The 26,933-nt window shown below is 44.0% G+C and overlaps 1 protein-coding gene across 2 annotated transcripts in view; it reads left to right on the forward strand.

Moving 5' to 3' along the window:
• The window catches only part of homer2 (homer scaffold protein 2), a 24,141-nt gene extending 1,768 nt beyond the window's left edge, over positions 1 to 22,373 (forward strand). Inside the window, exons 2-9 of one of the 2 annotated variants that reach the window (XM_042343068.1) lie at positions 7,001 to 7,157; positions 13,890 to 14,021; positions 14,236 to 14,328; positions 15,013 to 15,149; positions 15,491 to 15,647; positions 16,377 to 16,487; positions 17,544 to 17,624; positions 21,746 to 22,373. In XM_042343068.1, the coding sequence (XP_042199002.1) occupies positions 7,001 to 7,157; positions 13,890 to 14,021; positions 14,236 to 14,328; positions 15,013 to 15,149; positions 15,491 to 15,647; positions 16,377 to 16,487; positions 17,544 to 17,624; positions 21,746 to 21,934 (1,057 nt within the window). In that variant the 3' untranslated portion in view covers positions 21,935 to 22,373. Of the gene's footprint in view, positions 1 to 6,859; positions 7,158 to 13,889; positions 14,022 to 14,235; positions 14,329 to 15,012; positions 15,150 to 15,490; positions 15,648 to 16,376; positions 16,488 to 17,543; positions 17,625 to 21,745 lie in introns of those variants that run through there. The other variant, XM_007905509.2, reaches the window with a different exon arrangement.
• Positions 22,374 to 26,933: the final 4,560 nt, after the last annotated feature.

Consider the following 26,933-nt stretch of genomic DNA (forward strand, 5'->3'; position numbering starts at 1 on the left):
GTTACACTCCTATTTTCCGCCTTGACTTTCTGATTAGTTTTTCGAACCCATTTCGAGACCTCTCTTAATAAGAAAGAGTAAGGATTCCCACAATGATGGGTCAAGATTACACACCGCGTAAAATATAAATAAAAAAAAATTCAAGCCAATGCCTATTATTGCTCTCATTATCAACTTAAAATTCAAGCCATCTCCTACAGGATTGCATAAGAAAGTTCAAATCGTTATTTGTAATACTTATTGCAGAAATGCGAGGATTATATATTCTTCTTCTTCTTATCTATTATTGTTATTGTCATCATAAAAAAAATCGTTATTTTAAAAAGGAAACCAAGTGACACGAATTCGCAATAACTACCAATCGCTAATTTCCATCACAGTAAATGAATGGCTTGGAGGTTTTTTTTGGGGGGTGGGGGGGGGGGGGGGGTGTTAAAAAAAATACTTTACCGAAAAAAAACACTTAATAAGAGTATTTGGTGGAGTAAAGGGGGCATAACGATCTGTCGGCCCCCAAAATGTGGCTTATCTATATATATATATGTGTGCATATTAATAATAAAACGCCTGACATCATGAATAATCCTCTGTCAGTCAGATTCCCCCAAAGCGCTACTGGGGTTTGAACACAGACAGATTTCTGCACTGGGATGGGATGCCATCAAACCCTTTGAGACGTCCCCTCAACGTGATAAGGCGCTCTATCAAATGCGAGGATTATTTGATTTTATTTTTATGGGAGTTCAGGGAGCGGGTTGCTTTTCACAGATACATTCAGCGCTGTTCTCCCCTGTGCCAACGTTACAGAAATACCTTGGCAACAGATGGTGTTGCACGCAGATTCCAACAGGGTCAGGTATCACAGCTCCCACCTGTACATCATCTGACTAGCTTCCCGGGGGTGGGGGGGTTGAGGGAGGGAGAGGTAAACGGGGTTACCTTGAAGCCGAACTGGCTCCGAGGTGACTTGCTTTGGCCATGGACTGTCAGGACCCACTCAACTCTCTGTCCAGGTCTCAGTCGTCCAATTTCTGAGGTGGAGAGCACATTCTATTCCAACAATCCACCTCTGGGATTTCCATGTGTCGGTGGGATCCCTGGAGGGATATATCCTGCTTTCCTAATTCCGGAAAGTATTAGGCGCAGGTTGACAAGAGCCAAGGCTTGGAGACACCCGGCCGACAAAAAATAATCCTTGTGTTTGATATAGCGCCTTATCATGTCGAGGCATCTCAGAATGCTTCACAGGATACGTCCCAAAGTGAATTCACTGTGTATTTTATAATAATAAGAATAATAATATTCCTTGCATTTGTTATAACGCCTTATCACGTTGTTGAGACGTCTCAAAGAGCTTCACAGAATATATTATAAAGTGTGTCGACTGCGTATTTTGCAGGCGAAACACACCAAAAACCCCGTATATCAACACCCCACAAGCTTTTATTACTGTATCGATGCCAATTTTCTGACTGGCCCCAAGGGAGTGGAGCACTGACATTGCTAATTTTTCATCCTGTCCTTCTTTAGAATTCTGTTCCCTTTGAAAACATTTCCTTTGAGGTTTATTCGTTTAAAATAAAAAAAAAGATCTGTGTGTTTTAGACATGATCTTTTTTTAAAAAAAAAGAAAAAATATGTATTTATTTATGTGAGTATCCCTTTCTGTCCTGTTTTTTTTGTTGAAAAAAAACAAAAAACATTAAAAGGATCAATTGCTTCCTCTCTCTCTCTCTCTCTCTCTGTGTCTGTCTCCCTCTCATCAGTCTCTGGCTCAGATGCTGTGACAGGATTAGATAAACCTGCTGAGATTTAAACTTCTGAGGTCCTGTAAAGGTTACATCGTAAAAGTTAACAGCAGGTTTCAAGCTGATTTCCGTCAATCGTGTTAAGATGAACACAATCCTCTTCACCTTTCCTCCCCCTTCTCCCCCATGTCCTAGTTTTGTTCCCTTGCCTTGTGAAGAAATTAGCCCCACAATCTGTTTCATAGCCTCAGCCAATGCAGTTCCACAGGAGGCAAGTAGACGGCGAGTGAGAGCAGTCAGTCTGTTGCCCTGTTATAGTCAGACACACACACGCACTCGTCCCGTTGGGAGAAATGCCTCATCTCCACTTGAACCCTCTCTCTTCCACCCACGTTAAAAATTACCCGTATGAATCCAGGAATTCTCTGAGTGCAGAGAAACCCATAATTTATAATAATAATCCTTGCATTTGATCTAATAATAATAATAATAATAATCCTTGCATTTGATCTAATAATAATAATAATAATCCTTGCATTTGATATAGCGACTTATCACATCTTCGAGACGCGTCAAAAGAGTTTCACAGAATACACTGTAAAGGGAATTGACTGCATATTTTGTGGGTGAAATGCAGCATTAGTATCCCACAAACAACCATGGATTATTTTTTCAAGAGATTATTACCCCTGGAAAAGCGATCCACCAATCGACTAACAACCGAGTTCCCACTTACTGCTGGGTAATCAAAGGCGTGTGGAGTAAGGTAACCCAGGTTTATACTGAATAGGTACAGTACTACCAAGACTTTATTGGGACAAGTGTTTCTCTCATTGTCCTGGCCAACAATCCACACATTAATTGGTCATCCACCTCATAGCTATTTGTATGACCTTGCTGGTACCAACAGCTGTGTGTCACTCCCCCAGACAATAATTAACGCCAAGCGCTTTGAAGTGCTTTTTTTTATATAGAGTACANTTTTTTTAAGTGCTATAAAATTGCAAGTTCTTTCATCCAGGATCTAGACTGTTCTCTAGTGTGGAAACCAATGGCTGGCACCACCCAAGACACAAACGTGACCTAGGTTCATAGACTCTATTCCTACAGTAATAATAATTATAATAATAATCCTTACCTTAGTGCCTTATAACATTATTGAGGTGTCTCAAAAAGCCTCACAGGATATACTATAAAGTGAATTGACTATATTTTGTGGGCATCACGCAGCAGCGCCAATTGCACCCAGCAGTGTCCCACAAATAGCCATGATGTGTACATCCCCAAGCAGCCAGTCTTCAACAAGTCGAGCAAACAATGCCACAGCAATTACTGCTGACGCTACATTATTAAAACCTTAAATATTGACAGGTGCAGTTGTTAAGAAAATACCGCCTACAGCTCTCTGTAGCCATCCCCGGAAATTAGAGAGAATGATTGACAAACTAATTCAACCTGAATATAACACAAGGATTTCCGGTAAACGTTGTCAACTGATTTACGGGTCGAAATTCATTCCAGCTGGGTTTAGATTTACTCTATTGCTCTACTGAAGCGTTCTGAGACGTCTCAGCGCCTTAATAAGCCGCTATACCAAATGCAAGGATTATTATTATTTCTTAGGCAAAGTGGAGGCAAACAGCAAGCAGCGTCTTGCGAAGAACCGCAAAGTGAACGAATATTTGGCGGGGATCGTTGGCCAGGTGACTGGAAGAAACTCCCTTCTGTTTTTGAACAGTACCGTGAGATGTTTAGCGCCATAATAGCTAAATACCTTATTTATTTACCCTTGATAAAACCACCAAATGTTTCCCCTCTATCTATCTATCTATCTATCTATCTATCTATCTATCTATCTATCTATCTATCTATCTATCTATCTATCTATCTATCTATCTATCTATCTATCTATCTATCTATCTATCTATCTATCTATCTATCTATCTATCTATCTATCTATCTATCTATCTATCTATCTATCTATCTATCTATCTATCTATCTATCTATCTATCTATCTATCTATCTATCTATCTACCGAGCATATTTTGTGATAATATCACTCCATTGTGCAACATTGCTATTTGTAACCTGTAATTGATTTGCTGTAGCTGTAACGAAACTCCTTTGCGTACTGTAATACCGAATGGACTGAAACAGAATGGCCCCACTGTTACAATAACTATATAAAATCTCAATACAATGCTCTACGTAGACATTAGTCTGGCCAGACAATGCTGCCTGGTTGGGCGGGTTCATACCCAACTGGGCCTGTGTTTGTGGTATTGTGCGTAAGAAAATATTTTTGGACGGGTGCCTAATTTTTAAAAAAAATAATTTAAACCTGCAAAACACGTCCCTCTAACCCTTTGAAGGCCTTTTTTTACACTGTTTCAAAAGTACTAACCTAAATTGGGCACTTTGCTACCCATAATCTGCGGGCAGCACATAATATTTGGTTACTTTTGGGCTAGTGTTTGATGGCTACAAACGTATATATTGCTTAGTTGAGTTCTGTGTTTGACTGTGAGAGTAGAGGAGGATACCTGGAGTCCAGGTACTTCATCAGTCACTTTGGTTGGGGGAAGAATTTTTTTATGGCGGTGGGGGGGTGGGGGATTGTGGTCAGCCAGAAAGGAAATGTGGAGACACATGCAGAAACCCTTCATCGTACTTAAGAGCGTCCGAACCAAACAGAGAACTAGAGGAGTGAATTCAAGGGGAAGGAGGAGAAGGGCACAGTGGGATGAGGAAGCTGGAGCGAGTGTGAAGCCATCTGCTGCAGGAATGTGAGATATCATTATTTTTGCCCCAGTTGCTGTACTTGCAACTTTCCAAGGCTGTTGCAGTGACATTGTGTCGGAGGGGGTGGAAGATGGAATAGGGAGGGGATAGGGAGGGGGGAAGCTTCCAATGAGAGCCAACGGGGACAGCAGACAATGATGTCCCTCCCATGTTACAATTTTAAAAATAAACCCGAGGCTGAGAATGTGTGTGGGTGGGAGTTGTCAATGTGCCAGGTGCTATGTGTAGGTAACGCAAAGCACCTCTGCAGTTTACTTTCTCTCTCTGGCTTCCTTCTGAGAATACATTAACAGGATGGCTTATGGATTATTAATACCAGGACCATTATTATTATATGGTGGTTCTCACCTTACTGCAGACCGAGTGACAGTGCAGTTGTACAGATGTATTGCGGTGGCTTCTTTCCGTCTTGCTATCTTGCCCAATTATTATTAATAATAATAATAATAATAAGGTGCTACTTCAAATGCGAGGATTATTATTATTGTTAACCGTTGCTAGCTTTTGCAGCCAACAGATCAGGAGGCAATTCACACCTCTAAACCATTTGACCCAAACAAGAACAATAGAACTTTGATCTTTGATCTGCATTGACCGACATATGTGGAAGAAAGTCTTTGTGATCTGCCGGCTGTTTGTTGAATTGGAGCCAAGATCACATAGTGTGTTAAAGTTGTGGGAAAAAAAACACCTGAAAGGTGTAGGACTGGATGCATTACTCACTCTCTGCCTGACTCACATGAAGACAGGTGTTAACTCTCACCCAGTGTGATCTGTCAATACGTGGAATTGGAATTGAGATCGATTGGGTGGACAAGAATCCCAAATACAAACCTGCTCATAATTCAGTGATAATTGGCAATGAGCCGCCAGCCTCAGAGGGACACTTCTGCCAGAAATGGAAATGTCAGACTCGTCCAATAACCCTTCACAAAATGAGGTTAATGTTAATAGTCAATAATCCCAGTTCCTCTACATTATAATGTTTGACCCAGCCCTTTAGGTTAGGGATATCAGTACCTTGGATTGAGTGAAATACTTATTTCTTACCCGCCTCCCCGCGCCCCCCCACCCCCCACCCCGTCCCACGCATGCGCCCACACCTTCTGCCGTCACTGTCAGCGTTAAGACTTCCCGGCAAAGGCATAGTGTAGATTACATGCAGAGCAACCATCCCGATTTCTCCCATTGTGACAACAACAACTCGCACTTGTAATAATAATAATAATCCTTGCATTTGGTATAGCGCTTTCACGTCGGGAGGACGTCCCAAAGCGCTTCACAGAATATACTGTAAAGTGAATTGACTGTGTATTTGTGGGTGAACGCGGCAGCCGATTGCGCACAGCGCACAGCAATGTCCCACAAACAGTCGTAGATTGAAAATGACCAATTTATTATTGTTTTTGGTTTTGGAGTTTATTATTAGGCTCTGTGTGGAGTAAGGAAACTTGCCCAAGGTTTCACCCTCTGCCTGGAATTGAACTCAGGTCTCTCATTTGCAAAGCGAGTGCTCTAACCACTGAGCTACAGGACTCCACGCAGCTCAGAGCACCTGGAGCTTCAGAAGAGCATGACGTATGCCAAAGACATTACCATTTCCCACGTCAGCCAACCTTCCAGTCAGTCACTCTGAGTAAGAGAACGAGATTAGTGCCAGATTAACGTGGTGTATATATATATATATGTATACTAAAGAGCAAATCCCTCAAGAGTCTGTAAGTGGGTCTCAGGATTTAGGTGACAGTTGCTTAGACTTTATGAACCACCAACTGTGTTGCTACTGACTGTTCCAAGACAGTGCTTATTATCATATAACATCATGCTGTAACAATTTGCTTCAGTTCCGTGTACGCTCTGCTGGTCTCAAAGAATGCGTCAACATCGTTTTATACAGATCAGATTAATTTTAGGCTTTGAAGCTCTGTTGCCGCGTTCTACGCTCCCAAAGTTTGGATGGTTGGCTGCCGCGTTTCACCCACAAAATACAGTGCTCTCCACTTTACAACATATCCTGCGAAGCGCTTTGAGGCGTCTCACCTGGTGATAAGGCGCTATGTCAAACGCAAGGATTCTTCTTCTTCTTATCACCAGGTCTGGCTGTTTGCGAGAGTGCTGATGGGCTAATGCTATTGGGTTGCTATGGCATGACGGGTAATGGAAGTACATGCGCACTTATGGGACCAGGTCATTAGGACTGAGGGAGGCTTACATCACATGATGTGGCCAGGAATAGGTCGGAGATTGCAGATAAATGCCGGAGCACTGACTCAGGCATTCATTTTACTGGAGGCTGTTTGCTAGCAATCGGCCCCTAGAGTTTGGAGTGTCTATTTGCCAGCGATTAGGCCGGTTATGTGAGCAATGTATGATCATCACCTCAGTCCCTCAGTATCTGCACCTCGACCACTGTGTGCCTCCTCATGGCTGCTTCTCTCCTTCATTCCAGAGAACAGCCCATCTTCACCACCAGGGCACACGTCTTCCAGATAGACCCCACCACCAAGAAGAACTGGGTACCAGCCAGCAAGCAAGCAGTCACCGTCTCCTACTTCTACGATGGAACCCGAAACAGCTACCGGATTATCAGTGTGGACGGAGCTAAGGTAGGAGCCCAGATAACGGGACTGTCAGGGAGAGTGAATAGGAGTGAATGAGTGAGTGCAATGTAACCCTTTCGTAACATCTTTCTCAAGACCAACCCCTTTGACCGTGCTTTCGGTCATCTTTCTCCTCCCCACCCCCATCTTGGGTACCCAACCAGTTCTGTTTAAGCACTTCAGGACATCCTCCCAACGTGAAAGGTGCTGTATAAATATCATTATATGTAAATATAAACTGCTCTATAAATATAAATACAACTTATTATTGCATTGTAAGTATGTTCCCCCATCTCCCAGTGTCTTTCAGAAGTAGAGGAGATCAGATTGACACTGCAGATATCATAGGATGGGCCATGGAGGGAACATGTCTGTGGTTGTTCGAATATTCATTAGAGTAGGAGCTGTCAGGCAGAGGGAGAGAGGGGAACTATAATAAACCTATATATCAAATGCAAGTGTTAATAATAATAATCACTCTTCGAGACGTCTCAAAACGCTTCACAGATTATACTGTAAAGTAAATTGACTGTATATTTTGTGGGTGAGACGGATTATATAGAACTGTGAGGGGGAAGGATGGAGTTGGGGTTCCTTCATCATAAGATAAATTACTGTAAATAAATTCTGTCTAATGTAATGTCTTGTCATTATTTCAGAACAGATACAACAAAGTACTCGAGAGGGAGTCCGGGCAGTTTATTTAAGTACAGTTTGGGAATCCTGAGTGTTATACTGAGCCCCAGTTGGGTTCACAGGCATTGACAAAGCCAGTGACCTGCCATTTGGGCCACTCTCCCTGCCTCTCTCTCTCCACGTGTGTGTTTGACGCTATCCAGCGCCACACTGATGCAGGCTTTGGGCTCTCAGCTAATTGGACTTCAAATCGATACTAATTCTACTCTCTTTACCTGCCCGAAGAGAGAGAGAGAGAGAGAATTGGATGTGTGGAAGTAATTGAATTCACTCTGGTGGGTTGCTATAGCTACATTGAATTACATCCCCGCATACACACTGACAATGCGGTGTAAAATGGAATAAAGTGAGATGAACACTAATGTAACACTGTGATGTTTTTATTCCGATTGAGACATAGAGACAAGTTGGACTGGATTCTGTTCTTTCAAATGGAACAGGGGATGGGTGGAGTGGGAATGGAGGAAATCAGTAGATTAGGATTAGAACAAGAACCTACACTCGGAGAATGTTAGCTCGGTGGCCTGAATGACACCCTCTTGTGCTGTCGTGTCTATGAACAGTGAAACACTGTGTTGGAAGATTGCCAGTACAGAGGAGGAGGTATTCAATCAAATTTAAATGAAGGTATTCTGTGCTTTGTAAATGAAAAAAAAGCAATTTTGGTCACTTCAATCCACCGCTGTTTGTGGGGACGCTGCTGTGCACAATTGGCTGCCGCGTTTCGCCCACAAAATGCACGGTCAATCCACTTTACAGTACATTCAGAGAAGCGCTTCGAGATGACTCAACGAAGTGATAAGGCGTTCTATCAAACGCAAGGATTATTATTATCATTATTATATCGTTTTGTCTCTCAGGCCCCGCCCTGCAGGTCTTTTTTTAAAAGAACATAGGAACGATCAGTAGTAGGCCATTCAGCCTTTGATAGAGCCCGTTCTGCCATTCTATTAGATCACGGCTGATCTGTATCTCAACTCCAAATTTTTGGCTCGCAGCAAATTACCTCAACCTCTACCCGACTCTAAACTGCATGACTAGTAGGGACGGTGGAGATACAGGGTCATCTTAGTGCTTGGTAGTACCAGGATGCTCTTATGCAAACACTTATGCTAATGCTGTTAAAAACTCCCAATGCTGCTGGCAAAGCCTCGTCCTTTTAAAACACAGACTTGACGACGCTTATAACCCACTTAGTTTCTCAGTTTCTCTTTTGAACCCTGGCGTCGTCCTGCCCTGTGGAGCCTTGGTTTCTGAGATAACCTCCTAACTACCCTCATGGTAGCCACGTGCGAAAGAAGCTCCTAATCTGCTATTTTATGAACTGAGTGCGATAAGTTTTGCAGAAGCTGGTGCCACATGCTTTAGAGATCAGCAGCATCTCTAAGGGCTGGAGTGTGGCTGTGGAATGCTGCTGAGTGAGTGGTTTGCATTCTCGGAATGCCACGTCCATAGCTTTCAGATTGAAATAGACCCTTACAAGAGATGAATCATAATGTCTGCCCGGGCCACATTAATAACCACAACTTGCATCCATTTATATAACGCTCCTCCACACAGGTTAGCATCCCAGAGGGCTCGGAAGAAGCGCTCTGGGACGCTACCCTGGGAATTAAACCCACAGCAGCTACTTAAACAGCTAGATTAAATGGCGCTTTTAATCTGGCTGCGATTAAAGGGGTTGATCATGCCTCAAGACCTTCCTCTTCGACCATGCCTATGGTTACCTGCCCGGGCTCGGAGTCAGGCTCCGCCACTGTTAAGCACTCCGAGACGCTACCTAGCTTGAAGGGGGCTCTGTATAAATGTTGTTAGTGGGGTGTGATGTGTGAGAGTCCCAAAATGGTCTGTGAATGGTGATGGTTTAGGTCAAGTTGAATGAGACATCTCTATGTACTTCCGTTCACTCCCTCTCCACACCAGTGAACATTTGAACAGTTTTGTCACCCACAACCTTCTCCTCGTCCAGTGACAGACACTCTCAAGGCCACTATTCCCTTGACGGAAGTTCATTGCTCACTGGTGGCAGAGTCTTATGTGGATTTGTTACCAGTGAATCTTTTGATCGAATGTTGTCAGGAGGGGGAACCATCCAAACCTTTGCGATTTTGACCCGACATCAAGTGAAGCAAATGTGGTGACATAAAAGAGTCTGACGTTTGACTCTCTTTATGTGGAGTTACATTTTGGGGTTTCTTCTGCTCCATGTAGCCAATTTGTTGACGTGCTGTTATGTTCCATTTGACCAATTTATCCTAATGAGGAATTGTGCAATGCAATTATTTTTTTTAGAAGGGAAAAAAAAAGTACCACTTAATCTTTCCTTAATAAGGTGGTGTTTCTTTTTCATTTGAAACTGATTGTTTCATTAGGAACACACCGTGGGACAGATTCGCTAAATTAACAGCGCAGAAAATCTCGCGTTAGTCCTCAGGAACAGAGAGTGTTTGGAAGCGAACTCACCCTATATGGACTGCTCTCAATCCTGCCAGCATTGCCAAAGCAGCAGCAACAACAACAACAATAACAGATGACATTTACACAGCGCCTTTCACGTCGGGAGGACGTCCCAAGGCAGTGATGGATTTGGACCCTGGCTGGGGGTTAGGATCAGGAGCGGTGGAGGGCAGGGAGGGTACGGATCGGAGGGTGACCAAAGGCATTGTGCCATCAATGTGATTCCACCGCCTGAGGTTGTGAGCTCAATCGCAGGGAGATGCAAGCGGTGATTGCATTGTGCTGTGCCAACCACTAATCCTGTGAGTCACTGCAATGCAATGTCACGGAGCCATTTAATTGCCATTTAGACAGACAGAGCAGAGGAATTTGCTGATGCATTGTGAAATCCAGTCAATAAACTCGTGGTTAAAGCTTGCTGACAAAATGCCACTTTCACTAATATTAATTATTAAGCTGTATGATCAATTAGTACCACTAGCTATAATGCAGAAATCCAGAAGCTTTTCAGTGATTCTCTTTGATGTACAATGACTGTGAAGAAGGCCCCTCTGTTTTTCTTTTATCCTGTTCCACACGCCGGTGTCTCTAGAGTGTGGATTCCTGTAGTATAGTGGTTAGAGCACTCACCTCGCAAGCTAGAAGTCTTGGGTTTGATTCCCGGGCAGGGCGAAATCTTGGGCAAATTTCCTTACTCCGCACACCTCTGTTTATCTCGCAGCAAATGGGACCATGATTGTTAGTCGATTGGAGAAAAGGAACGCTTTCCTGGGATAATAAACCCTTAAAAGAAAATAAAAACGTTATCACTCAATCTTGTTTATTGGAGGGTTACAATGCACAAGACAAAAACGTGTGTTCCTTTCACTTTAAACTGAACAGAAACAGGCCATTCGACTCATCAAGACCTTGCTGCACATGGGCGACCAAATCTAATCCCACTGCCCCGCTTGCTCCTGACACCTTTAATATTCTTCTTGCTGGAGAATCTAATTCTTCCTTGTAAAGGAGTTGATGGTCTCTGCTTCACCTAGAGTTTGCGGGGGAGAGAATTACGAATTTTAGCCGTCTTTGTGTCTAATGCCATGACGGGACCTATAATCTTCACTTCACCTGTTGCTATAATTTCCCAATGCGGAGACTCCAACTGAATCCTCATCACTGTGAGTTTGCATTGTAGGTGGAAGTAATTATTGGGGTAATTACTGCCACCTTTTGAGGCAGCCAACGTCAATTGTGAACAGTGTAATTAAGCCATTGATTTGCTGACAACAAAGGAAAAGTCAGCATTATGGGGCGGTCGGTGCATTTCACTGTCTGGAGAAGCTGAGAGTGTATTTTTACCGTCGTTGTTGGTGCAGAAACTACTGTAATATCGAAAGTCAACGAGAAACTATGTTTTCCGAGTTTAGATTAAATTTTCATTTTCCAAAAACCCTTCCATTTTGAGACAAAATTGTCTTGCGGGCTAAAAGCAGGTGGAATTTTGGACTTCAGAAATCCTTGAATAATAATAATAATAATCCTTACGTTTTACATAGCACCTTATCACTGATGGGCGATGGGAAATAGAGGGAAGGGAATGTGAGTGATAGGGAGCCCGTGCCTTTTGGAGAGAGATAGAACATTACTGTAGGTGTGCCTGAGAATATATAGGGAATGAGAATGCTTGGCGAGAGGGGAAAGAGTATAACAGGAACAGGACTTAATGTAAGGAAATGCATCTTTCAAAATAGATCAAGTGTGTTTCTGCTTGGACTGAGGGATGGCAGTGTTAGAGATTTACAACCTCTCATCTGGCAACACTACACCCATTTTTAGATCAGTTCTACAACGGGTAATAGCAATATATAGGCTTAACGCTGGCTCCGATGGTTGCCTGTGTTCATGCTGTGTTTAGCTCGGGGGCTAATCAGAGAGGAACTTGCCAACTCTTGCTGTTGGCAAGTCATGTTTAACACGGAGATGATCGATCAATTAGAGAGGTGGAAGCCAGAAAAGAAAACGACTGAAGATGATTTGGTTCTTTAAACCATTTCTAACTCTCAACAGATCACCCATAAAGCCCCAAAAACACACTTGCTACATAGAGAGACCATTGCTCCAAATGTTGCATGAGCCGTTTCGACAGTGAAATACTCAGCAAACTGAGGCCAATTGTTACGCTCCCACAGCTACCCTCTCATTTTGGAGAGTTTGTTATTCGGTACTTCTTCTTTTATTTGGTCGGAAATCCAGCCGAGTAAATGACACTCGGAGTGTACGGTGTGTGAATGTAAGTAACTCTGTATACATGTCTGTGAAAGAAATGGAGAGAATAACTGATGGAAAGATAGATTCACACTGACTCCCTTCACTTGCTTCACTAAATCTCTTGCAATCCATTCCTTGTACAGATAGAAACATAGACGTTTTCAGCACATGGAAATGAAGGCCATTTGGCCCAACATGTCTGTGTACTGTAACTCACTACACCGTCACCCTTTATCAATCCTACATTCCATTATCTTGGCTAAGACTATTTTTTAAAATCTTTTCTTTTTTTATGTAATATTTTTTAAATAAATGTAATGCATCTTGGAAGACGGTAATTGCCATCTTTATTGTGAGTTCCCAGCGCTCTGCTCGCTGCAGAATGCATTATGGATTGTGTATAAAATCTCTCTAGTACTAAACCTGAGTTCGCTGCCCACAAAATACGCAGTAAATTCACTTTACAATATATTGCGTGAAGCGCTTTGAGACGTCTCATTGGTGTGATAGGGTGCTATATCAAATGCAAGGATTATTATTATTATTTGGTTTAATACTGTCACAGGGAATGGGGGGGGGGCAGCAAAAGGCTGCTCGGATCTCTCAGAAGCCCAACAGCACAAATGGTGGAATAGCTGGTTTCTCATAATGATTGGGAAATACTTATGGCCTGATTGATCAACTAGCTTTGGGTAGAGTAACAATCCTTGCATTTCATATGGGATATAACCCTCCTCTCCTCTCCCTCTGCCATATCCTCATTTTGACGTTCTTGATAGAAACAATATTTCTGAGCAAATATCTGTCGTATTTCTTCTGGTTCCCCGTGTCCTCTCAGCACTATTTCAGCTGACTCGGTGCCCTGTGCTGTACAACAGATTCACTGGATCAGCATTACCTACAGGAACTCAAAGCCCCGTCTCTCCCAGTTAAAATCTTGACAGTGAAACAACCTGCCAGGTGGTTGGACACGCAGCTCTACAAAGTTTTTAAAAGGAAGCGTGGATTATTTATGGTTGTTAGATGATGAGATAGATGTGTTGAGATGGGCTAATAGTCTACTCCTATCTCTGTTTGCTGAACCCTACGTGTATATGGCTTAAGTGATTTAATAGACTCCCATATTGGGAAGGGGGGGGTTGTCACTGTCTTCTGTAGTAAAATTCTCCCTTCTCCCTAAAATTTTAAGTTATTGGAAGGAGCAGATTATATTCTGAGATCTCATTCTCTCCACCCCCCACCCCCACTCCTTAGCTTCATATGCATTATCATAATTATTATTATTATTATTTATTGGAAATGCGCTGATCGATATCTTTCTACACTTTACAGGTCATCATCAACAGCACCATCAGCCCCAACATGACGTTCACAAAGACGTCGCAGAAGTTTGGCCAGTGGGCTGACAGCAGGGCCAACACTGTGTTTGGACTGGGATTCCCATCTGAGCAGCAGCTCACCAAGGTATTAGTTCTTCCTGCCTACAAGGTCCTGAGCACAAAAGCAGACCATAAGATGGCACTAAATTGATCCCACTCTGTAAATAGTTTGAGCTTTACTCTTGCGTTGTGGTTCAGGTTATCTGGATTTCCTGCTCTGTCACTCCCTGCCAACTAACTCATTCTCTCATTGTTGCTCCTCTCGAACCTCCCACCGTTCTACACGTGATCTATTGCAGTTTGCAGAGAAGTTCCATGAGGTGAAAGAAGCCGCGAGGCTAGCCAGAGACAAATCGCAAGAGAAAGCGGAAACTTCCAGCAACCATTCTCATGTAAGTGTTTCTAGTTACGCTGAAAGGTCTCGGTGGGTAAGGAGCAGTCACCCAAGGACCTGTCTATCACTTGAGGTTTAGGGACAATCAAAGTCTGGCCAATACTCAACAAGCCAACGGTGAGTTTGATGATGAGTTTGGTTGGTCAAGGCATCTTTTGTTGAGTCTCCTGACATTGAATACAACATAATTGGTGAAGGTACATTCTGGGAGACAGAGATACAATGAGGTGCGGTGTGTGGGGATGGGTGGGGAGAAGAGGAATGAAATAACAGTCTCCTGGTTTTGTCTGTTTTATTACATGTACATTATCCTCACAGTATTGAGTTCCAAGTTGGAGTATGTACTGATTCCTTTTAGGTGTGTCATTGTACAGTCTGAGCAAGGGCTTGTACTGGAGTTGGAGCTGAACTTTGACATTCCCCCGCATTCAATGTGCCCCAAATTTAACAAAAAATAAAATTGACCAAAATAGTAAATTCCTTCAATGCCCCCTCCCTCCATCCCATTATTTGCAGCGAGTTGTATCCTGCCCTAATGCACAGCCTCCAAATAAACCTTTGGAGGTAAAAGTACAGTAGAGGCTGTCATAGTGGGAGGACTGTCACCCAAAGCACTAAGTTTAAGGACTAGCGCTTTACGAATTCTTCCCTTTAACTTTAGTGTCTGAACCATTTGCTGTAGGAGTCTGGCCGTGAAACTCCTTCTACACAGCCGTCCAGTGTGAACGGGACAGATGATGAGAAAGCGTGTCACGGACCTCCCATCGAAACCCTCCTCAAGAACGACAACGACCGGATGAAGACTGGCCCAGCCCAAGAGTGAGTATAATTAACCTAGATTTGCTTCAAAGGTCATCTGTGGTCCATTAGTCCTCACACACACAAAAAAAGTGGGACAGTGTCTTAGAAACATTTGCTAACAATGACATATTTAGCTCCCGGATAAGCAATATTAAAAAGTGTACTCCGAAATATAGGCTATTGTAGTGGAACTCTTTACCTCTTTCTGTTGTGGAGGTAAAGAATTCTACCTTCTTGTTTACCTCCTCCTTTAAACCTCAGCACTTTGGGACGTCCTCCTGACGTGAAAGGCGCTGTACAAATGTAATTTGTTGTTGCTGCTGTTGAGACGCTAGATGTGCCTATGTTTCTCCCCTCAGTCCGGCTGTTATTAGGAAATGGGAGACGGAGATGCAGACTTTGCAGGACAGCAACGATCGACTGACCACTGCGTTGGAGGAGTCAACGAGCAACGTGGAGCACTGGAAGAAGCAGCTGGCAGTGTGCAAAGAGGAAGGAGACCAACTCAGGGAGAAGGTCAGTGATTAATACAAGGAGCTCAGCTCCCTCGTTCTCCATTGCCAGCAGATATCATCAGCGACTGATAGAGTTTAGAAGGTCATCTTCTTCCTGCGCTAGATTTGGAACAGGGTTTCACAGGCACATGGCACAGACCTGCTTCTTGTCTCCGGTACTTTTAACAGTGTAACATTCCCGCTGGACCCATCCAAGATAACTCCCAGACACTGGTCGCTGCTGATATAAAGAGTTACACGCTAGTGTGTGTGAGGTTACATACCTGAAAGGGAATTAGATAAATATTTGAAAAATAAAAACTTCGAAAGGTTATTAAAAGGCTTAGCCATGATCTAATAGAATGGTGGAATAGACTCGAGGGGCTGAGTGTCCTACTCCTGTGCCTATGTTCCTATGTATAGGGTAGGGGAGTGGGACTAAATGAAGGGCTCTTTTAAGAGAGCTGTCATAGGTATGAGAGAGCTATGACCACCTTCAATGCTGTAAGAAAGTCTATAAAGTATACAAAGTAGTAGGGTTTGTAGGCAAATGCGGCAGCTGATCTGCACTAACAATGTCCTATAAACAGCAATGAGATGAATGCCCACTTTTCAATCATGCTAGAATCAGATACGAGCCGAGTTATTAGCCAGGACCCCGGGAGAATCCTCTACCTTTCCTCTCAAAATAGCCCCAAGACCTTGGTCTGATGGCTCGTTCCTTTGTCATCATTTAGATTTCTTCCCTCAGATTAAAGAACTTGAGGTGCAGTGCAATGAGGTCCATCTAGAGAAGGAGCGGAATGAGCAGCTCAGTCACAGAATCAAGCAGCTCGAAGCTGATATTAACGACAAGGAACAGGTTAGTGAAAACATTCACGCGGGAATATTTTCACCAAAGCCTTGAGATAAAACCCAAGATGACAAGAGAGGTTTGGATGTAGAAGGTCTTTGGACCATTCAATCTCATCCTTATAATAATAACCCTTGCAGTTAATATAGCGCCTTTTTACACTGTTGAGGCATCTCAAAGCGCTTCACAGAATATATTGTGGAGTGAATTGACTGTATATTTTGTGGGCGAAACAAGGGCAATCCTTCCACAATACCAATCGTACGTGTGCTATATTATGAGTGTTTTCACAGCCCACAAAATTAACACCCTTGGGGAATGTGGTTTAATTTTATCTGAGAGTCTGAGCAGTTTGGAAGAAATCTCCCAGACAAAATGCTTGTGCATTTCACTGCAGAGATGGAGGTTGAGGGAGGGAAGGGGTGGGGCCGGGGCGGAATGGAAGAAGGTGGAAAACCTAAATTCGCTTGCTAAAAAATCCTTGTGATGCACATCTCAGAAGCAGATTGAGATGCTGTCTGCTCTGGTTCCTGAGAAGCGTGTAAGCTTGTCCTCGTTTTGACAAGCCAAAGGAAAGCATTTCCTCTCTCCTGCCTCCCAGCAACAAACAATTAAAGCACAGGAGAGGATTGTAGAGGCGGATGACATGATGTATTTATTTGACATCAGAGCATATTTGCAAATATCTACTCTCTAACACAGGAGCTGACGGGTGGCAACTTCAGTCTAATTGGGTACGCACTGAGCAATAAGACAATTTGTTCCGTGTCACTTATGATGACCCCAACTGAATTCACCACAAGCTCTTGATGTCTCTGTGGGTTTCGTTTTAAAAAAAACCTGAGCCATGCGTTTTGAGTTAGAAATTTCACTTTCCAACCCAGAAAGAAATTCACACTTAGGGAACAAATTGACATCTCCTGGGCTGGTCACTACCAAATAAAGTCCTCTTCCATCTTCCAACCTTAACGACTGTCCCTGGAAAGAAAGGATGGCGATAATGTTGGCTCTTTTGCAGAATCTCGGATTTGGAATTTCTAACGTTGGGTTTTCTCATTCCCACAGGAGTTGGAGAGGCTGAGAAAGGAGGCGGAAGTGATACCCCAGCTCGTGGAAGAGTGTGACGCGTTGAGAGAGACCCTGCAGGTACGAAGGAGGGAGACATGCAACTGCGCTAAAAAACATTAGGCCTGATCGCACATGATAAACCGGTAGTGATCACTCCAGTGTGCTAACTAATAAAGCTGGTTAGACTCCAGCAGTTACCCCAACGCACACTCCGGGCTCCCCCAAGCCTCGGCTCCTTTGCCAATCTGCGCCTAATGCTTTCTGGAATTAGGTAAGCAAGGGTGTGTCCCTCCAGGGAGGGAGAGAGTTTGCGTTCCATTCCATCTCTGGGATTTCATTGTGTAGGTGGGACGCAAGGAATTCTCAGTTTGGTGTGGATACTCTTAAGCACGGTGATGGGTTTCCGAATGGGTGTCAGACACCCGGCTGACAATAATAAAAAACTAATAAGAATTCACATGTATAGACGTATAAATATAGACACATTGGGGCCAAATGGTGTCCATCAGGGATGAAAGGTTTACAGTCAAGCTGATGCTTTCAACCCAGTCCTGATTGTGAGGGTGGGGCCTTGGTCAACTCACAGAGGTCATTTTCCAGTAACATGGGGAGAGGGTGACTCAAATAGCCCACTGACAGTTCATGCCAAGTATAAAAGCCAGCTAAAGGCTGAAATCACACCATTCAAACCGCTGCCTGGTGAACAAAGGGGAACAGCAAAGGCGTCAATATTGTGAGTCAAAGAGGAAAGAGTAAGAGTAGATACGGCAGCAGTTTTTTTTAAAAAGAATCTGAAATAAATCACAAGAGCAAAGCTGTGAGAACAATCGGCACTCTGAAGGAGGGCGAGGCAGACAGCAACACACAGGAAAGCTTAAAAATACAAAATAAATCTGAAATAAAATCTGCACAAAGGCTTCCTCCAGCCCCCTCCCTCCAAGCAGAGCCCAAAACGCAGGAAAAATATCTTTTAAAAATAAAGTAAGACAATCCAGGGAAAAAAAAGATTCAGCCATGGTCTAATAGAACAGGCTTGAGGGACTCCTCCTGTTCCAATTTTCCTACGACTGACCTAGACTTAAATTGTACCCTCTTGGTACTCACATTAGAAGTTCTTCCCCTTTTAAAGTCCAGGGAGCAATGCAAGGCAGTTTATTCAATGAAAACGTTTAGATGTTCTCCATGGCACTGACGTGGACTGAACCTTGCGGGTGTTGGCAAATGTGTGCAATTCTGTCCCTGCTAATTACCAGTTTATCAGAGTCAGATGATTAATTATACAGTGACAATCAGCCAGTGACCTAGATCAGGACTTTGCCAGCTCATATCTCTCAGGCTGAGAGTATCTTGTTCTCTCTCTCTCTCTTTCCCTAAGCGAGGATTGTGCTTTTTTCTTTAACAAATAACTTCAGATGTACACACTCGTCCCCTTGTTAGAAGGTTGCTCTTTGTGTCTCAGAGTATCAGATGGTTAAACCATGTGGCTGATGTACACAGAGCTGGGAATGGATGATTCAAACCACAAGTTAATTTGAAGTGTCGTGTCTGTTGCTTACCTGGAACAAAGTGATGCCACCATAGATTGGTAACATGGGAGGCCAGAGTCCATCAACTGGAAACCATCTAAGCTGATTTTATCACTAAATACCGGCTTTGGTATTTATCTAAATATAACTGTCTAATTGCAGACACAGCACTGCTTTCCTTGTGTTTATTCCTCCAGGGTGACTGTGGCACATGACTCACAATGGGACTGAATCCATCTCAGTGGCAAAGAATATTTAATGCTTTGGGAAAATAAAGGGGAAGGAGCCTTACAATTCAATAGCAGTGTTGGAACTTCAGCCCCTGCGCCCTGAACGTTGGAACTCTCTCCCCTCACCCCCCTACAATCCCTCCTCCTCTCTTGACCACAGAGAGGTGAGATGTGTACTTCTCCACAAAGAGAGTAAGGGTGAGGGGGTGTCAAGTACTGATGAATATCTTAATTCAAGATCGAATTCAAGATCCTCACCCTCACCTACAAGGCCATTCACGGCCTTCCTCCCTTCTACCTCTCCGACCTACTATCCCCTACCTACCCGCCCGTACCCTCCGTTCCTCTGGCTCCGGTCTGCTCCACATCCCCCGCCCCAATCGCCCTACTATCGGTGGCCGGGCCTTCAGCCCCTCAGCCCCGAGGCTCTGGAACTCCATCCCCCAGTGCCTTCGCCGCTTCCTCCCTTTCCTCCTTCAAGGCCGGTCTCAAGACCTTTCTCTTTGACCGGCCTTCAGCTCCCCTCTCGACTCTCTACCCCCTCCTCGCTCCCTCCCTTCCCTCCCCTCACCCTGACCATTTCCCCCCTGCTCGGGTCCTGACCCAACTGTACAGCGCCTTGGGACGTCCTCCCGACGTGAAAGGCGCTCAATAAGTGGAATCTTGTTGTTGTTGTTGTTAACTGTCGTCTCAAGAGTAGATTGGAATTGGTCTGGGCACAGCTTGTTCAGTATACAGGAGTGCTAAATAGAAGAGGAGAATATAAATCAGAATCAGATCTCTTCCCAGCCGCTCCCGTTAGATAAAATCCCAAAGGGCAATATCATTCCTTCCCATTCAGTCCTTTTATGTAGAATGGATAAACTGCTTGCATTAGAGAATTGCAATAGACCAAAGCTTTTCCTATCCCTTGCTATTGTACTGAATCCCAATAGAAAAGTAATTGCACTTTCAAAGTGTGGCATCAACACTTGAAGCACAAATTCTCCAATAAACCACATTAGAATGGCCATTAAACTAAATATAGTTCAACCCGCTACCACATTGCACCTTGAGGCATCAGCACAGTTTGGAATTCAAATCACTCAGTATAAAATAAATATGATCAGCAGTTCCTTACTTTCTTCATGTCACTTTTCTGAATGGACTGAGTGTAGGACAAATGCTTGTGAGCACCATGCCCCCCACCCCCTCAAAAAAAAATCCTGAATGAAGTGTAATATCTAGCAATCTTACCAAGATATTTGTCAGGATTGCTGTAATTGAGGGAATGAAATAGACGCTGGGTTTAAATCTCTTTCCCATGTGGCTGGTCGCCGGGGCCTAATGATCCAAGTTCATTTGTACATTTGGATCTTTAATCAGCTGCTGAAACTTGTCTTTCATTTGGAAGTGGATCATCTGGTCTTTCTCACAGATAGTTTCTTCATTAGAGGAGTCCTTTTTTCCCCCAGTATCCTCAAGGGACAATCGAATTGAGTAATCCTCGCGCTTGATGTAGCATCTTATTACGTCGAAACATCTCAAAGCGCTTTTCAGTCATTACTGTGACTGCATCTGTAGGAAATATGACAGGAGGTTTGTACTCAGCACTCAGGAAGCAAACGACCAATTTGAACGGAGGATTTTGTTGGCTAAGTTACTGGGAGAAAATCTTCTCTTTTCAAAGAGTGCCTTTAGCGTTCATCAGAAGAGACAGATGGGACCTCAGTTTTGACTGATTTGAACTTGTTTGAAAGACGGAACCTGCATAATGCAGTCCTACCTTAACAGCAACTATAACTATTTATTTATAGCTGTAACAATTTATACAGCGCCTTTACATGGGGTAGTAACTCGGAGAGCTTTACGCTGAGCAGGGCGGGGAGGTAACGATTGGCACAGGTAAAGAAGAAGGTGCGATCTGAAGACGGGGAAGGAGAGGGGCAAGGTGGAGAGGTTGAGGCAGAGAGTTCCATCGTTTCAGGTCTCAATACCGCACTGGAGCATCAACCTAGACTATGAGCTCAAAGTCTCTGACCTAGGATTTGAACCACAACCTTCTAATCCAGAGGCCCGAGTGATACCAACTGAGCCATACCAGCCTTATATATAAAAAGATCAGGGAGATTCTCCCTTGCTGCCTTCCTCATTATTGCTCCCTCAGTCAAATGGTCCTTCATCACAGCAACTGATCTACCAAGTTGTGAGACTTTGTTGACTAGCAGATAAGTTGCTGTGATTGCTTATGTCGCGATCAGTCACTATTGTCAAAGTAACTCATCGTGTGAAACGCTTTGAAATGTTTTAATGGGACAAGAATTTAATGTGACGTCGAACTCAACGATTTAACCTGTGGTCTCATCCCTGAATTTTGTCCCGTTCTGCGGCCACACTCTGCTGTCCTCAGAATACCCCGATTACACCTTAACCACCCTTCTTTTGATTTCCTCTGTGCTCTCAGACCACCGAGGAAACGAACAAGGATTTGGAAACCAAAACCAAAACTCTAAAGACTGACATTGAAGAAAGCCACCAGAAGCAAGGCAACATGAAGTGCGAACTGAAGAGTTTGCTGGATGTCCTAGACGGGAAAATCGATGAGCTCCATGAATTCCGACAAGGACTGGCTAGACTGGGGGCGGACAATTGAGGAGTGTTAGTGATGGGGGGGGGGGGGTGGAGGGGAGGAGGGAGGAGGGGAGGAAAGGGAAGGAGAGAGGAAGAAAAACACTCTGATACAAACTAGGGTGCTGCGATTCTGCATTCCCGCTTCCTGGTGTATGTTCTCATCCCGACTTGGTCGAAACGTCCCACAGGCGAAAGCCACGTCGCTTTGTATCCGAGGTTTGCATTCTACTGCGCATTGGGAACCTCCTCTCTGTTTTGCTGCCTTTGAATAGGAATACTCTATGGCCTGGCTTCCGCCGCTGCCGTTCTGATAGTGTGTGTGTGCGTGTGTGTGTGTGTGTGTGCGCGTGTGAATCCATTGAAATTTTCAAGACTGAGGTGTATAGATATTTGTGCGGTAAAGGTATCAACGGATATGGGGCAAGGGCGGTAATTGGAGTTGAGGTACAGAACAGCCATGATCTTATAGAATGCCGGAACAGGCTCGAGGAGCCGAATGGCCTCCTCCTCTTCCTATGTGTGTGTGTGTGTGTATGGGAAGGGGGGAGGGTGGGAGATATATATTGTGGGAGACCTGGGCCCACTTGCACCCATCTGTGTGGCTCCAGTGTGCTCTCCGGGCAGTGGGGGTGGGCGGTGGGGAGTGGGGGGGGGGGTTGTGGTATGTGTGTGTGTGCAAAGATTTTCTCCTTGTTGCCATGGGAATGTGGAACAGACTTGGCATGAGTGCTGGCTGCCTGTGTAATCTGATTCATAATGTTCTCTTGTTTTCTGGAATCAACTGAGGATAATTTTGAAAATAATTTCCCCATTTTGTCTCCCGCTCATGAAGCCTCGAAGATTTTTTCCCCCTCCTCTCTCTGTGTTCGAGGTTGGTGGAGTGTCAACTAATGATCGAAAAGTGGGAGGGGTGGGGGGGAGAGTGGGGGAGTGGGGTGGGGGAGAGTGGGGTGTGGGGTGGGGGAGAGAGACAGTGGTGAAGAGTTGGTGTTGGTGGGTGGGGGGGGGGGCGGGGAATAGAAGTTCTTTCACAGCAAAAATGCATCCAGATTTCCAGTCTGTTTTTACTTGTCTTTTCTTACTTGCCAAGGAATAAATTTGATGTTTTATTTTTAAAAGTATCAACATTAAGATGCTCTTTTATATAAGGCTTAACTTTGGAAGCCCGGCCCATCACAGTCCCGGGCAGTGTGCTTTAGAGCTGTTTGTAAATCTACGGTCCCTGTTTAAGCGAGCAAGTCACAATACACCCTGTATCTGCATCTGAATTTAACATCGGAGGAGGGTGGAAGAGATGGGCTCCTGTACAGTATTATATTTCGTAAAAGTGCACGAAACTAGAATATTCCAGCGTTTGTGCCAACGCAGCTTGATTTGACTCGACTCTTCCAGTAATTGCTCCTAATTGGGACCTGACCCCCAATTAGACTATTCCAAGAAAACATGCATCATTTGCAATTACATTTTTTTTCTTTACCTTGGTTACTGATAAACTCAAGGTGATTTGGGTTAGACTCATCACTTATATAATGCCACTTCCTCCCCCGCAAAATCCTTTCGACCACAGGGACATCGGCCTTGATTGGGCCGTGTGAAGCGAAAGCTAAACCACTCGCTCCTCTGCGGAGAGGAGAGGAGAAAATTGCAAAGGGATTGGTTCGAAGGTGGGAAAAAATAATAGCAATGCGGTTCTACCAACAGCTAAAAGTCTGTCCTCCTCTTAGTGGCAATTTACTTTTATGTAGCACCTTTCATATCAGGAAGATGTCTGAAAGTGCTTCACACAGCTGACAACCGTACAGAAGCTTTCCCAAACACATAGCAGTTTTCAGGGACTAGCTCAGGGCCACTGAGGGCTAATTGTGACAGTTCTGTTGTTATTCCATCTCCCTTTCCCCTCCTTATGCCAGCTGTAGGTTTGGGGAAAATATTTCAGGACAGCCAAATCTAACAAGAAATTACATTTAGAGTCTATAGCACATTTCACGTCAGGAAGGATGTCACATCTCAACTGATTGGGAGCCCCAGTCGGGGGGGGGGGGGGGTGGAGAGTGGTGGGGGGAAGGAGCTGAGGGTAAAGGTGGTTGAAAACAGACAAGTCCGCACTGTGTGCTGTCATATTAAAAAGTACAGAGTTAATAAGGGCTCCTACAGGAGGAGGGAACCTTGTAATATTTGTTGAGTGAAAGGGTGGAGGTGGGTGCAAGAGATGATCCCAGTTTTATACTTGCTCTCCTCTCTTCTCTCTGGTCTAGCAGACAATATGCACATTTCCTTTGGCGTGGGAGGGTGAACGGAGGTGGAGGAAGAAGAGATGTTAAGAGATAATTATGTGTATTGGACAAATGTTCCTGCAGCCTACTGCCATCAGTGGGAGATTTGGTTGCTACAGCAACAGCAGATTGCTTGGATTTCCTTGCCTGATCTAACAGGGTATGCTTTCCAGAGGAACCTCTATCCTCACACAGACAGGAATGGCTGTGAGGCAAACCATTTACCCTCCTACCACTGCAGGATAGAGGATAGTGTTCAAAATCCTCGTCCTCGTCTTCACAGCGTCCTATCCATTCAGCTCCATGTCTCCTGCCCGGCCCAGCCCACCCCACCCCACCATCAGTGGTTGGGCCTTCATCCTCTCTGCCCCCCATCTTCTGGAACTCCACCCCATGGTCCCTTCGCCTCGCTTCCTCCCTTGCCACCTGCAAGTCCCCTCTCAAGACCCTCCTCTTCGACCGCACCTTCGGTCACCCTCCTACCCCTACCCTCCTGGTCCCCGACCCCCAACTCAGGTCCAAATTCCTGACTGTCCAGCACCTCGGGACGTCCTCCTGACGTGAAAGGCGCTGTGTAAATGTAATTTGATGTTGTTGTCGTCACAGCCAGAGGCTGAGAGGGATTCAAATGCTTTGCCTCCCTGTCAGCCAGTGTCCCCTCCTCCTCAGGCCAGTTCCCGTTCAGGAGGTGTCACTGCAAATATGGCAGGAAATGAACTGAAGAGACACTGCCTGGAAGCTTGTTGGTGACAGCTCTCGACTACACACAGCACACAGGCATGTGGCAGCCCACGTGAGTAGCCTGGGCACACCAGAAGTTAGTTCTGACACCTCCAGCAGCTCTGCGTTAGTTGAGGAAAGTCGCCAATTCAAGCTGGGTGCTCAGTACGTTTTACGCTGAAGCTTCTATGATGATGATCCCTGCGTTTGATTCAGTGAGTATAGCATTGAGACGTCTCGAAACTCTGCACAGCTAATTGCTGTCAAGTGTAGTGACTCTATATTTGTAGGCAGCAAATGCAGCAGCCAATTTGTCCACAGGATACCAGGAGAAATTACCTTACCTACATCTTCAAATCCCAAGCTATTCAACCTGGACACTGGCTGAGCGCAGGACGCTTTCAGATTTTTATAAAATGCCTTTATTCTTCTTTCAACTAAAGCCAGTCTCTATCAAAGAGCAGACAGGAAGGAATATATATAGATATATATATATATATATAAAAAAACGTGTATATCGGGTGCAATAAAAATAACGTTCACCTGGTGAGAAGTGGGGATGATAGAACCAATCCCTTTAATGTCGAAAGAAAGCGAGCATTTGTATTTAAGTTTAAGCAGAAACTCGGTGCGAGTGGTCGGTAATCTGAAACTTGGTTATTTATTATTATTTATACAGGACTTAATGCATGAGTCAAACAGGAAACTCACTTTCTGTGTTGATGAAGCTGAATCTTGAGAGATACACTGCCAACGTGTGGCATAACACGCCTGTTGCCTCGGCACTCCAACGGATGAGATTATGCAAGAAGACAATTTAAAAAAAAATCTTTAACACAACATCTGGTCATTCAGACTTTCGGTTGAAATAAGAGTACATTTTAAAAATTAGCGTAAGCTACATTACACGCAGGTAATAAGGTTTATAATGAGGGCATAAAAAAAAGCGTAGAAAAGAAAGGCCGTATACTTTAATTTACAAGAACTTGCATTTATTTAGCGCCCCTCATGCAGGGTAGCGTCCCAGAGCGCTCGACAGTGACGGAGCACGAGGACTTCATACAACCCACTCAATTTCCCCCTCCCCAAAAAGGAAAACTTTTACAATGCGTTCTCTTTGACTCCCCCAAGAGCCCCCCCCCCCCCCCACCCCACAAAGATAACAGAGAAAAGCCCCAGAACACGAGTCAGCTGTGATGTGGTTAGTTCCACGTGTTTCAAAATAGTTTGAACTGATCTGACTCATTAAAGGCAAAGTATGACACCAATTTAGTTTTCATATGATGTTCAGTATTTTGAAAACATTTGACCTTGCAATCCAATTCATGGATTATTGCTGAAGTTCTGATTTTCTTGCCTGATTGTGTTTTTTTTAAAAAAAACTAACTTAATCTATCCTGTTACAGACGGGAGTTAAACAACAACAGCAACAACAAAATTGCATTTATAGATCGCCTTTCAGGCCAGTGTTAAAGGTACCGTTGGAGGAATTAATTCATGTCACAATTGTAATCACGAGTAATGTTTGCCCTTGTAACTTTCCACGTCACCGAGGGACACTGAGGCATGAAGTGTTGCCCATGTTTCAGGAGAGGTGCAGAGCCATGGAAAAGACAAACTATTTTTTTATAACAAAACAATTTTTCAAAGAATTTTTATAAAGTGAAACTATCTTCTATCTATGCTGCTTTGATTCAACGTATTAGTGGGCAAAGAAGTGGACTCTGACTTTCTCGATGCATCTGAAAGTTTTGCTAATCCTTTGAGTTAAGTTATTCCCCCCACCCAACCCCCCATTAATATTTACAATAACTGGATATATTTTATGTTGAGAATTATACTATAAAACCTAATAAATGTTGAATGTTTCAGTAATTCTACCGGGTAATAAAAGTTATTAACTTTAGAAGATGTTAAGCAGGTTGTTTTCACTATAAGTATTTGACAGCTTTATCCTTTATCAAACAAACATGCAAACTATGAAGGCGTTTGTACCTGTGAAGTAAATGGAAATGTACTCCTAAAATG

This window comes from Callorhinchus milii, unplaced genomic scaffold (assembly GCF_018977255.1).
Source record: "Callorhinchus milii isolate IMCB2004 unplaced genomic scaffold, IMCB_Cmil_1.0 Scaffold22, whole genome shotgun sequence".
Taxonomy (NCBI): domain Eukaryota; kingdom Metazoa; phylum Chordata; class Chondrichthyes; order Chimaeriformes; family Callorhinchidae; genus Callorhinchus; species Callorhinchus milii.